The sequence below is a fragment of the Delphinus delphis genome, chromosome 2 (assembly GCF_949987515.2).
Source record: "Delphinus delphis chromosome 2, mDelDel1.2, whole genome shotgun sequence".
Classification (NCBI taxonomy): Eukaryota; Metazoa; Chordata; class Mammalia; order Artiodactyla; family Delphinidae; genus Delphinus; species Delphinus delphis.
The window spans coordinates 137,790,429-137,804,060 of record NC_082684.1 but is presented as its reverse complement, the minus strand read 5'-3'; the positions used below and the strand labels follow the sequence as shown (position 1 = coordinate 137,804,060).

At 53.8% G+C, this 13,632-nt stretch overlaps 1 protein-coding gene across 1 annotated transcript; it reads right to left on the bottom strand.

Moving 5' to 3' along the window:
* Positions 1 to 244: 244 nt before the first annotated feature.
* On the bottom strand, positions 245 to 12,990 carry RASL12 (RAS like family 12). Its single transcript, XM_060005773.1, has 5 exons — positions 12,501 to 12,990; positions 10,500 to 10,556; positions 4,445 to 4,518; positions 3,531 to 3,721; positions 245 to 866 (listed from the first exon to the last, which is right to left on the bottom strand). The coding sequence occupies exons 1-5, from the start codon at positions 12,604 to 12,606 to the stop codon at positions 491 to 493; spliced, it is 804 nt and encodes a 267-aa protein (XP_059861756.1). The 5' UTR covers positions 12,607 to 12,990; the 3' UTR covers positions 245 to 490.
* Positions 12,991 to 13,632: the final 642 nt, after the last annotated feature.

Here is a 13,632-nt window from a genome sequence, read left to right as displayed (position 1 = left end):
TGCAGCTGCCCTGCCCTTCCCGTCCACCAGGAGGTGCTGGGACCTCAGGGCAGGATGCTCTCAGGCCCACACTTATGCAGTGCCTCCTGAAGCTGTCCACCCAGAGCTGTCCACCAGGGGCCACATCAGGCCTGGCTGTAGATGGAGCAGGAGGGGGTGATGGCGCCACGATGGATGCTGCAATTTCCTTCCACTTCAGGCTGACCCCAGGTCTCTGCGTTGTCACAGTGGCTGTTTCCTTCAGGGTGAGGGATGCAGTGGTTCCCATGGAAACCAAGGTCTGGAGGGAATAGGAGCAGAATTTCTGCCTGTCCCTGTTGCTCCTACAGTGAACTGGGTGTCAGGGACACTGCCTGGTGCTGGAGGAGGGGTCAGCTGTCCACCAGAGGGTGAGGGCTGCTGTTCCACCAGAAGGAAAGCCGGTGGTGAGAAGCCAGCTCCTGCCCTGCAGACTGCCCAGCGCTGAGCCTGGAATCCTGAGCAGGGGCCCTCAGAAGATCTTGAAGCCCTTCAACAGTGTCAGGGTGGGTGCCTTGCGCTTGCTCTGAGCCCGGGATGACTTTACAGTGACCAGCTTGGCCTGGGCCACGGCAGGAATCTCCTTCAGGCTAGCAGTAGAAAGTGTGTTGAAGGCGCAGCTGGCCAGCCCGTGCCGGGCCGTGAGTGGGGACTGGTAATGCAGGGCCCTCTCCTCGGAGATGAAGAGGGGCCTGGCCAGGGAGTTCTTCTCCATCTCCCGCCGTGCCTCCCGTACTGCCTCGTGGAAGACGTGCTGCACGTGCTCGAAGTCCAGGCAGGCAGAGACCTCGAAAAACAGGCACCCGAACCTGCCCGCCAAGGCCACGCCCTCTGCCTGAGTGACCTGCCTGGCGGGGAAGCAGGGTGAGGCGGGGTCAGGAGCACGCATCCAAGTCAGGCAGGCCCAGGCCTACACCTGGATCCTCACTTACTAGCTCGGTGACCATCTTCATCTCTCTGAGGCTCAGTTTTCTCATCAGTAAAATGGGATAATGAGAGCTGCCTCTCAGGGTTGTTAAGATTAAGAAGACGATTTGTGTCAAGTGCCTAGCACAGTCCCTGCTTAATAAGTGGCGGCTGATGTCACCGAAGCCAGAATTTCAGAACGAGGCCGAGGGGAAGGGAGAAGCTGGCCCAAAGTCCCTGGCTAGACCCTGCCTGTGGCCAGAGGAAGATGGGTATTCCCAGCCCCACATCTCCTTGACTCCCTTGGTCAGGAAATGAGCCACCCTCAGCCCTGGCATGTGGGATCAGCTCTGGGGAAAGGCAGTGGTCTGGTTGGAAGGATGTGAGACCACAGTGTCCACAGAGGCCTGGTGGGCCGAGGTCCTGACTCAGGACGCCTGTGGTCGGCAGAGGTCTCAGGGCTCGTGGCAGGGAGTTTTGTCTGCTTGCCCAGGAGAGAGGCAGGAGAGAGCAAGGGTGACAGCACGAGAGATGGAGCAGCACCTATTTCCAGCTTCATCCTGTACCACCTCCCATGATGATGGGATCGAGTATTTGTAACTAGGAAGGTCCTGAAAGCCATGGGAATCAGGGTGAGGAAAAATACTGGCCCTTGGATAGGTCAGATGTCCAGAAGAGGCAGGGGACAGGCGGGGGGGAGGGGTCCCTGAGGGCTGGAGGCCAAGGTTTCAATGGCTAAATCTCACTGCTGAGCTGCCTCACCTGCCATTCCTGAGGACAGTGGCACAGCCTGGGAGCTGAGAGGGGACACCAGGGTGGGTATGGTGGGAAAAGGTTTCTGAGCCAAGGTTAATTTGGCAGGAGCAAAGGCTGGAAGTGGGCTAGCTCAACAGACAGAGGGAATGACTGGGACAAAAGCGTCAGGGACAGAGCACCTGATCCATTCCCCAACCAGGGTTGGTGTCCTGACTGTCAGCTCACAGATTCCTGAGGAACTCCTTTTGAAAGAATACTTGGTATTATGTGCCTTTGTGATGAACTTGAATCTGAAACTTTGTCATTGTGGGGCTTGAATAATGAGCTTTCGGAAACAAGAACCCCACACGTGCGTGTGTGTGCGTGAATGGGTGAGCCGGGCATATAACATTATTACCCTTTTTCTTATTTTGGCGTAGCCTAGCGAAAATGTTATCAGTGGTTATCACCGCTCTAACCCACATTTTACCCTTTAGCTGCAAGACACTCATGGGAGACATTGACCAATGCTCAGCTAAAAATTACATTGTCTGTGCCCATCAAATCCTGACCTACCAACCTCGGGACTTGACCAAAGAAGGAAGTGGGGACAAATTTCATGACTCCTTATGGAAACGATGCTGCTTTGCTCTTTGCCCCCAAACCACTTTTGGACAATCCCATTGGTAAATATTGGGACCAAAACAGTGGCCTAGTTTTTTTCCTCATATTTAAAACTGGTTTATTCACAATCCAGTCTTCTGATCCCTATTCTAGGCTCTGCGGGATCTGTGATTCCTCAAAGACTACCTTTTGGCTTTAAGATCACACAACTTTGCTCATTCCCTGAGATGGAATTTGTCTGGGTCTGAGGGTCTGCCCACCTTTGAAGGCTCCTACCGTGAGCACCCTTCATGAGACCACACCCCATTTCCCCACTGCCCATCAGCCCCGATCTATATTAAGTGTTCCCTCCTTCCTAACATCAGTCAGTGGGCCTTTGGGGCCTGGGGAAGTAGGAGTGACCAGCCCTGAGAAGGAAGGGACAGGAGGAAGGCTGGTGGGGGGTGCCCTACCTCGCAGGTGGACTGGCCACACAGGACGGATGTGCTGGAGAGGGCCAGTGGGGTCACCCATCAGGTGGAGGCATCACAGTCTCAAACGCCTCAGGGGCCAGGCGGGCAACTTGGGTGTGTGGGGAGGGTGGAGGTAAGCCACGGGGAGTGTGAGGCCTGTGTTCAGCTGGAGGGGGCACGCCCCACCTCAAAGCATTCCAATTCCGGCTCTTTTAAAACACTGTGCCAGCCAAGCAAAATACGGCTGCAGCACTCAGCGGTCATCTGTCCTCTGGCCCAGTCTGTGGTCTCCGATTCAACTCCAACTCTTTCTAAGAGAACCTGCCCTCAGCACAGCCAACTGCGGGAATGAGCCTGGGGACCACGCTTGGGTGAGGCGAAAGCTGGTTGGACCAGGGCAGACACCTGACCCAGGTGGCCAATTAGAGCCTCTCTCCCCAGAATTGGAATTGGGCACTGGATGACCAGCCAGCTGTGGGGAGTGGAAACAGAAGGTCATATAGTCTCAGGAAAGCAAGGGTGAGGCTGAGAGAGACCTCAGAGCCTCAGGAGGATGGGAGGAGTGGCCTCTCTTCCGACTTTCAGGGTCCAGCTCCTGTGCAGCCCAGATGCTCTTCCCTTCCTGCCCTTGGCTGCCTGGAAGCCCTGCCCACCATAACCTTACAACACACCCCCTTCTATCTACATCCAAGGGGATTACTCTTCTTAGCAGCCAAATAATCTCTGAAGATGACACCGCTTTTACGAGAAAGGAGAAGGCGAGCTCTAGGGTGTGGGACAAAATGCCGCACTCACCTGTACTGGGCCATGTCCAGCTTGTTGCCCAGCAGCAGAGCAGGGTAGCTGCGCTGTGTCTCCTTCTCATGCAGAGCGAGCAGCTCCAGGTAGCTGCTGCTGCCCTCGAAGCTCTGGCGGCTGTCGACGCTGTACACCACCAGGAAGGCGTGGGCCCAGTTCAGGTAGCGCTCACAGTTCCTGGGGGTGTCCTGGGGCAAAGGAGGGCAGCCTCTGTCAGGGGCAGAGGAGGCCAGGGTACAGGCCTTCACCTGAGCTGTCTCATCCCACTTCCCCGCTCCCTGCATCTCTGTATATTGTTCCCCAGCAGAGCCCTTTTCAAAGGGGCACTTGAGTGTGGATTTGGCCTGTTGTGAAAGGAGACATTGTTTCTGAGCCTCACTCCCACCACCCAGCCACAGACTTGGAGACCTCGGCCTCTGGGGCACAGAGCCAAGACTCTGGCATGGCCCCTACAGAGACCTGGCTGTGCCTGGGCACTGCTGGTTTGGGGTCAGGTTCACGGTGCCCCTTTGGCTTCTGAGAAGAACTGGCATCCAGCTTTGGCGGGGGTGGTGAGGACACAGGGAGATGTATGTACTGGGTGGCGGGGCAAGGTTGGGCCAGGGGAGCCTCTGTGTAAACACGTGTGTGCACCTGTCTCCATGCGTACACAGGCGTCAAGCCCCAGAGCACAGAATCTCAGAGCTGACACCAACAATCATCAGGTCTCCCCAGGCCCCTTCCTATCCCTTCTCATTTGGCACATCAATAGATTCAGGCCCAGAGAGGTCAGCACCTCAATCAGGGACGCATGGCAAATTGGAGCTTAAAAGGTTTACAGAGTCCCATCTGAGGTCCACACTCTGGAAGCAGGACTTCCCAAGAGGCTGCACTGACTCTCAGCTCTTCATGGGTCATGGGGGTAATGTTACCAGGTCTGCAGTGTCCATGACCCTCAGGTGGACAGGCTGGTGGTCCACGGTCTCCTCAGAGCTGTAGGTATCCTCTGCAACACAGACGGTCAGCCCAGTCAGAGGCAGGGCAGGCCACTTGATGGTAGGCTGGGTCTGAGTCCCAGCTTCCCTTTGCTGGATCCCTGTGCACCCCCGGGGGACTTGCTCTGGGGCTGGCTGAGCCAGGACCACTGGAAAGACCCTGGCTCTCACCCACATGGAGGACACGGGCAGACCCTCCCACCAAGGAGATGCTGCTCCACCTGTCAGGCCCAGAGCACCCGAGGGCACTCATAGAACATGCCACAGGGTACGGGATTGTGTTCTGGGTCCACCCACCACACCGGTAGGATGGAGTGTGTGTGGCTCACGGGCCCGGTGAGCAGCAGAGGCCTCAGGAGCTGCACTGCCAGCCCCTCCCACCTGAACCCCAAGCTTCTCCACCCCCTTCTCTCCAACCACAGTACCTGGCCCACAGGAAGACCCCAAGAACAATCAGGACAACCCTCTGGCCCCCGGTGGGGAAGGGACAAGAAAGGAGAAGCACACAACATGATTAAGGCAGGGGCCGGGGGCAGGGGGCGGGGAGGTGGGTCAGACCCTGTTTAGAAGACCCGAGAAGGAGGGGCAGGGGATGGGGGAGGGAAGGATTGGGAGTTTGGGATTAGCAGAGGTGAACGATTATATACAGGATGGATAAACAACAAGGTCCTACTGTATAGCACAGAGAACTATATTCAATATCCTGTAATAAATCATAATGGAAAAGAATATTTTTAAAAATGTCTCTGTGGGCTTCCCCGGTGGTGCAGTGGTTGAGAGTCTGCCTGCCGATGCAGGGGACACAGGTTCGTGCCCATGTCCAGGAAGATCCCACATGCCGCGGAGCGGCTGGGCCCGTGAGCCATGGCCGCTGAGCCTGTGCGTCTGGAGCCTGTGCGCCGCAACGGGAGAGGCCACAACAGTGAGAGGCCCGTGTACCGCAAAAAAAAAAAAAAAAAAAGTCTCTGTGTATAACTGAGTCACTTTGCTGTACAGCAGAAACTGGCACAACGTTGTAAATCAACTATATTTCAATAAAGAAAAAGAGGTCCCAAGAAGGTTTTACAAGTAATCCTTGTCAAAATAATAGCAGAGGAATCTAGGATGGTTGAAAGTTTTAGGTTGGAGATGGGAATCAAACCCAACTTCAGCTACTTTTTAGCTGTGTGCCTTGGTCAAGTCATTTCAGCATTCTGAGACTCTGTTTCCTCATTTTAAAATAGGGATGATGTGATAACACTGGCTAACAGTTTTCAGGTTTTTACTCTGTGCCAGGCGCTATGCTAAATGCTTGTCCCTGCACCATTCACAGGGCTGCATGAGGACTGGATGGGCCGCTAGGCATGGGGCCTGGCCCTCCACAAATGCCCGGTAAAGGACAGTGGGGACATAGTGCTCCAAAGTTTCCAGGGCAGGTTCACATTCCTAGGTGATTTTTTTTTTTTTTTACTTTTTATTTTGAAATAATTTTAGACTCATGTAGAAGTTGCAAAATAGTACAGAGAGTTCCTGTGTACTCTTCCCCCCCCCCCAATGTTAGCACCTTACATAACCATAGTACCATGGTCAAAACCAGGAAATTGACATTGGTACCATACTATGAACTACACCACTGACCTTATTTGGATTTCATAAGTTTTTACAAATTGTTTTCTCTAAGTTCTCATGACCTCAAACCTGAGAAAGTATCAAGTGGCCAGGCCTGCAAAGAGGACCTCACTGTCACAATCATTCTCCCTACCCCCAACTTTCCCCTGTGCCACTGGCCCACACATGTGAGTGTACTTGGCCCTCACCTTTCCCTGGGGGTGGTGGTGCCCCTGTGCCCCAAGTGACCCCAAAGAAGAACCCTCTGGGCAGAACTGGAGCCCTCTCTGCCTGTTGGTAGCAGCCACTGTGAGAAGCGTACCCCCCAGCTGTGGCGGAATTCTCTCTGAGGGCCATTGGCAGCTAAGCCAGGCCTGGACACACGCCAGGTCCACTAGCAGCCGGCAGGAGTCATAGACAGCTCCCATCCCCAGCCTGCTGTGGGGACTTGGATAAATAGCCGTTCTTGTTCAAAGACAAAAAAAAAAAAAAATCTCATGGAAAATATGCCCCAAATGTTTAACTATATTTGGTGCAAGAAGAGCTGCCCCTGGATACCTATATCTCCTTCAGATTTTTCTTTATTTTCCTGCCAGAGTTGTCTGATGCATGCCTTTTAGGTGCTTCCCAGCTTCTGTGCCCAAACAGGCACCATGCTGTGCCCAGCCCAAGGAAATATATTAGCCCAACCTTGGTCTCCTACAGTCCCTTAAATGCAACAGCCTTTTGAGGTCGCTGTTAGCTCTTCCATAGAGAGATGACAGGAAGGTGAGGCCCAGAAAAGAAGAGAACTCTCCCACAGCCACACAGCACCCTATCAGAAGGAACTTGAACTTGGGGCTCTACAGTGGGACCCCCTCACTCCCTCTGCTCAGTGGACAAGCCAATTCTCCAGCTCTATCTGTGCAGAATACAGGGAAAGAGCAGAAGCGCCCCATCCAGCTGAGGCCGTGGAACATGCATGGGCAAAGTGGAGAAGGCTCAGAGGTCATGAAATCATCTTATCCAGCTCCCTCCCCCTTTGCAAGTGAGGTGACTCCAGGGGCTGGGGGTGCAGTGGGGGCTCCTTTCCAAGTCACAGTAATGTCCTGCCTCCCCATCACAAAGTCCCTGCCCTCTGGTCATTCTAGAGTCCTTTACTAAATACGGGTTTCATAACTGCTAGTTCTAAATAACATTCTTAGGACTTAAATGCTGAGAAAAGATCCCTTTCCCGAAGTATTTTTCTCTCATTTACAGCAATAATTTTTAAAATGTCACTAAAGGAGCTCTGGTCAGAGTGTGTATGGGATGATGCTTCAGAAATGGTGCCTGTACCCTTGTTGGAGCAGGATGAGGAGAAGAGCAGTGAGAAGCTTGTCATTCTGCCCTGGGCAAACCAGGTGAGATGCCCCCAATCCCTCTGTGAGAGGAGGGTGTCCTCCTGGATACCCCTGCTCGCTTCCTGGAGTGCTCAGCACAGGTGAAGCCCTTTCACAGGCACTGACTCTCTTGGCTCCTACCAACTCTAACAGTCACAACCTATAACAAGGCACAGCTCACACACAGAGCACAGTCTATTAGTCCTATCTTCCAGATGGGGAAACCAAGGCTCAGAGAGCCCAGTGCCACACAGACTTCTTACTTCAGGTCCTCGATAGCATAAGGCCACCCTTAGTGGAGGGCAACTGGAGTGGTGTCTCATCTTCCTTTGTACCTGAGGTTCTCCATGATCTTAGGCAAACCACTGAGCCCTCTCTGCCTCAGTTTCTTTACCTGTAAAATGGGGATAATAATAGGAGCTCTTCTTTAAAGGGTAATCCTAAAACCAAAATTCAAATCCCATGTTTAACAGCATCTGTGTTGTGCCTAGCACTGCACTCCAAGCTGGAGATAGGAATGAACATCACAGGTGTCCACCTTCAAGAGGCCCCTTTGAGCTCAAGCTCTTGGAAGGTGTTTGAAAAGGGGGGAAAGGGTGGGGCTTCCCTGGTGGCGCAGTGGTTGAGAGTCCGCCTGCCGATGCAGGGGACACGGCTTCGTGCCCCGGTCCGGGAAGATCCCACATGCCACGGAGCGGCTGGGCCCGTGAGCCATGGCCGCTGAGCCTGCGCATCCGGAGCCTGTGCTCCGCAACGGGAGAGGCCACAACAGTGAGAGGCCCGCGTACAGAAAAAAAGAAAAGAGGAAAGGGTGGTTTTACATCTCCACATGGCTAACTCTTCCTTGGATGCTCAGACCTTTCTCCACAGAAGGAAAGGCTCTGGTCCGAGAGTCCCCCCCTGTTGCTGGAACCAGCCATGGGATAGTGGTGGGAATGTTCAGACAGTGGACAGGACTCCCAAGGAGCAGCACTGGCCTCCCAGAATGGCCGACAGGAGAGCGTCTGGCCATCTGTCCAGCTCAGAAGCTCTCAGGGTGTGGTACGAGACAAAAGGCTGAGGTGACTAACCACTGTGGAGCTGCCACACCCCCACCTCAGACCGTCTGACCACGCATTCCCCTACCAGTTCAGAACTCCAAAATTGCTCAACCAGGAAGCTCAAACCACCACTGTAATAGGCACCTCTGGTGGGACCCTGCCTGAAGGGTATGGATGGGGGACAGGAAGAAGAGAGACTGGAGATAGGTTGCCAAATAAAATACAAGATAACCAGTTAAATTTGAATTTCAGATAAACAGCTAATACTTTTTAGTATAAGTATGTTCCATGCAATATTTGAGGTAGGCAGAATCTGTCTTTTGAGCCACTGTCCTTGAGAATCTCCGTTTTCCCTTCCCAGACATCCCTGCTGTGTGCCTTCCCTTCCCACCCACTCCCCCACCCCGCCCATCTGACTTCGTGCTCCTGTGTCTCACTCCCCTGGGCACTGACCTCTGCTAATCGATGGGCTCCCCTCAGACCTGCTGGTGACCCTGGCCCACAAAGCTCCTTGGGCCTGCTTCCTCCGCTGTAGCCGAGGGGCTGTGTCAAAGCACAGGCGGTCACACCAAACTTTGAGGAACAAACCCCTTAAGGACTGTCCGCAAGTTGCCTACCCTGCATTCCTGACTTAGCCAGGGGACCCCCTCTGCTTCCTGTGCTTGACCCCTGGGGTTCTGTGTAAGATCTCCGTGGAAGAGGGGATTCTGCTACGTAAGGAATAAATTCTAAAAACACTGGACCAAGTAGCCTTGACATCCCTTCCTGCTCTGATACTGGGATTCAACATCCCAGCCTGGACTGAGGGGCTGAGGGGCACCAGTGGGCTGAGGAGCCCTTTCCTTCAGGCGTGAAGGGCGCAATCCATCAGAGGTCTGCTGCCGGTGGTGCTGCTCTGTGGAGGTTTCATTTGTGGGACCCCAGGGTCCTCCCGGAGCCCTGGGTTTCCTCAGAGGGCCTTCAGGGGTTCCACAAACGCCTTATTCAATTCTTATGAAGGGGGAAAATAATCTAAGACTGCAACCTCTGTTTCCAAAGAGCATCCAGACACCCCATTTTTCTCAGTGGAAAGTTTACCATAAAGAAATGCTATAAATGTGAGCTTTAAGTTACAGTTATATTAATAAAATTCTGCTTTTACGTATTTAGGTATTGGGCTTCCATGTAAGAGGTTATTTGAGGAAAAGGTCCTGCTGCTAAAATTAATTTTCAGAAACAGTGATCTAATTAACTTGGGCGAATCTCAGCCACCACAGATGGGAAGCCATTTGAGGAGAAAGAAGGAAGGAGAAGTGAATACGCATTCAATGTCTCTGTGGGTCAAGTATTACGCTACGTCTTTTACATGTGTTACTTCATTAATCCTCACAGTAATTCTCTGAGATAGGTATTTTTATGCCCATTTCACAGATGACGAAACAGAAGCTCAGAGAGCTTAGGTGACTGCTTCAAAAGTGCACAGCCGATAAGTGACAAAGCCAGGATTCAAACTCAGCTCTGACACCAGGGCATCCCTTTTTCCAATACACCATCATGATACAGCTACCAAACAAGACTAGTTTTCTTGTGTGGTTAAAAAACTGGTTTAGAAGCCAGTATTACTAGGGAATTTCCCAAATGTCTTGTCCAGCTTTTGTGGAAAAGTACACGGAATAACCATCTGGAAGAAAAACACTTAATGGATGTGCATATTCTGCAATGCTCGATTTTTTTTTTTTAAGTTTCATCATACTTCATATTTTAGGGCAAAGCAACTTCTCTCAGTTCTCTTAATTGGGCTAACCCCCAAGTTGTCTGGGGTGAGCTGAGGAAGGGTACATTTTTGGAACTTAAAACATTTTGTCACATGGGCTGAGTCACATGGGCTGAGTCATCAGCTGGCTCCTCCCCTCGGCCCCCAGATGTGTCGTCCTGGTCAGGCCTGGGCCCACCACGGCATATGTGTGTTTGCAGGGGAGATCCAAGTGGGCACGGCAGGAGGGACAGGGGGGAGTGGGCCCTTACCCAAGTTGGGGTCATATTCGCTGATGAACCTCCTGGTCAGAAACTTCACCGTCAGGGCTGCAAGAAGGAGAAAGAAGTTGGCTCAGTCACCCCATCGTGTCTGGCTGCTGGGCCCTGGAGCCTGCCCCTCTCATTTTAGGGAGGACTTATCTAGCCTCTGTGACCCCTCTGCTCTCTAGAGAGCGGGGGAACTGGTTTGAGAGGCTCAGAGGAAAGCAGAAATATGGGGAACCATGTCCTTTCCGGTTGCATTCTGGGATGTTTTATTTTGGAGGGGGATGGCGGCGAGAAAACAAATGAGAGGCAAGCCTAAGGGGCGTTTGTGAAGACCCTAACTAAGGGGTCTGGACCCAGGCAAGCAGTTACCTTAGGGCCAACTTGCTGAGACTCTAAGTGAAGAGAGACCTCCCCCACCCTTGACAAGGCACAAAGACTCTGAAGTGTGGAGGCATATATCCCAGCTTTGGCTACAAGCCAAAGAGAGAGTAAGAGCTGAGTTATCAGTGGGTGATCTCTGGGAGGGATATGAACCCCCGAATCCCAAGTAAACACACTCTAGTCCTCAGTCCTCGAGTCTTGGCTCTAAGGCCTCCACACTCATCACGGGAGGGTCACAGAACATAAAACCTGGGGAAGTTCTCCCCAGGTGGAATGCATTAACAAGATTGATTTTGTTCAGAATTTAACCACATAAAGCTGAGGGCCAGCCCACTACTATACTGAACTCTTAAAAAGTAATGCAGTATTTTAAAGAAAATCCTTAAAATTCTTTCCCAGGATTCCTAACAGTGTCAGTTTGCAAACTAATACCCAGGGAATACGTATTTTAAAATTTAAATTCTTTCATTCATGTAGTCACTGGCTAAACTGTACCAGTGACAGAGCCACAGATAACAATTTGATTTTCAAAGGGAAGAGGGCAAATCTTTTCTCTAGGAAAGCATGATCCAGAGTCCCATCTCTGAGCCAGGGCGCTGGCTTCAAAAGTGGAGAGTAGGCGCCCGGTGAGTCTCACAGCTGAGTCCATGATGGCCATTCACTAATGGCTGCAGCTGGAAAACAGCCAGTGGAGAAGCCCCCTCTGCCTTCCCCCTTCAGCTGCCTGGGACTGGGAATGGTGGAGAGAGCGGTGAACCCTTTTTCTGGATCTTTGCCTATGGTGACACCCCCCACCCCCACCCCCTGGGCTCCAGCTGGGCTCCAGCTGCCAAAGGTGGTGAAGGCAGAGTTCAGTGTTGATAGAAATGGCCTGAGTGTAAATCCAAGCGCTTTGTTCATTAAGGACAGGTCGGAGGCACCTGAGACCATAGTCCAATGTGTTTCCGTAAAGTCAAGAGAGGGGTTTGACTTGAAACAAATACATTTGATAAGAATTCACACTTTGTTGCAGAATCCCAGAGAATTGGGGTGGGGAGTGGGTAGCGGCCTCTCCCTGGGAAATCCCAAAAGCCAGCGACTCTTACCACCTCCCTTCAGGGGCCTGGGGCCCCTTCTCCCCTGGCCTAAATCAAGGAGCAGCAAGGCTGCGACTGAGCTCCGTAGGGGCCCTGGGCTGGGGATCAGCGCCTAACAGGTCCCTTTGGTGCCAGTCACCAGGGCTGACTGCTGGCCAGGAAGAGGAGATGGAGGGCGGTGAACGGCAAGGGGGAGACCAGCAGAGGACTGGGAGACACAGAGACAGAGGGGAGACAGCTGGGGTCACAGACAAGGAGGACACAGACACAGTAGGGAGACACAGAGGGAAAGACAGGCCAGGAAGAGAAGACAGCTAGCTGAGCGCTGGAGGAGCTGAAAACAAGCTGAGGGAGAACCAAGCAAGAAAAGCTGAGGCAAAGAAGGTATATACCATCACGGCGTCTCATCCAACCCACCTGGGCGCAAGAAGCCCCGAAAGCCAGTGGAAGAGCCTGCCCGCAAGCCCACAGCGCCCCGTTCCCTCCACCGCTCCCTGTCTCTCGCGTCCCCGCCTGACCCCTTCCCTCCCTCCCGCACCCCACTCACCGGACTTGCCCACCCCGCGGCGCCCCAGGATGGCCAAGTTGACCTCGAGGGGTGCGCTCTGCTGCTGCCCGCTGCCCGCGCGGGGCTTCCCGAACACCGAGGACATGGCGACGCTGCGGAGAGGGAGACGGGTGCTGGCCTAAGGGCCCCGAGCAGCGTGCCTGCCCGTAGGGGCCCTCGGGAGCGAGTGGCGGCCTCTGGCACTCGCGGCCCCGGCGGCGTCGGCCTCCCGGGCCCCGCGCCTAGCAGGCAGCCTTCCCGCGGCCAGGCCCGACCGTGCGGGGAGGAGGGGCCGCGGGAGCCCGGCGGGCGGGGCCGCCCGAGCGCCGCCAAACTCCTTGTAAGGGCTGCGGAGACCCCTGCGAGCGGAAAGGATCTCCGGCCGGCCGCGCCCCCCAGGGCCTTGCTGGACCTCGAGGGCCGGGCGGCGCTGTCACCCTTCGGAGCGACCCCAAGACCCGGCGGGAAAGGACAAGTACCGGAGAGAGGGAGGCCAGGGATAGGGGCACTGAGGGGAGGGATGTTTCCAGCCTTGTCTGAACCTCCACTCAGTCACTTCCCATCCGCAAGAAGATCCACCCCTCCTTTTGTTTTACCCAGCTGGCCCCGCCTCCTCCTCCGGGAAGCCTGCCGGGTTCAACTCCGAGCCTGGTCCTTTCTCTGGATCACAAGCCAGCTCCGCCTTGGCACACAACTTCCCCGACCACATTACTCTGCCCTTCGGTGTGGGGACTCTCAGGCATCACTGCAGAACCCGTAAAGAATCCTAGCTTCTGGGAACGGGGTGGGGGAGGGGTGGGGGGCTGGGGGGGAGCTGGGGGGAAACGACTTTACTAAGATTTCATGGCCAATCTGGGTCCAGCTTCAAGAAACCAAACCCATTCTGGATTACTGTTTTCTCCCTGATTGGGAGCTAATGAGTCCCATGTGTTTGTGGCCTAGTGTGTAAATGGGGCATTTTATTCTAAAACCTGGCACTCCCTCTTGCCTATGATTCTGGGATTAGTGGATGAGCCTGGCAGGGTCACCTGTCATTCCCCTTGAAACCCGGGGTAAATCTGGTCATGCTGGAAACAGGGCAAAGGGCTGACATGAGGAATCTGGACATTTAGGATCTAGTGCCAGCTCTTTC

Bases quoted from the DNA above. Each gene is read 5' to 3' on its own strand.
- RASL12 (XM_060005773.1), bottom strand. From the start codon at position 12,606: ATGTCCTCGGTGTTCGGGAAGCCCCGCGCGGGCAGCGGGCAGCAGCAG. The intron at 10,557-12,500 runs GTGAGTGGGGTG...TCCTTCTTGCAG, and splicing joins CCGCGGGGTGGGCAAGTCCG to CCCTGACGGTGAAGTTTCTG. The intron at 867-3,530 runs GTGAGTGCGGCA...CTTCCCCGCCAG, and splicing joins CTGGACATGGCCCAGTACAG to GCAGGTCACTCAGGCAGAGG.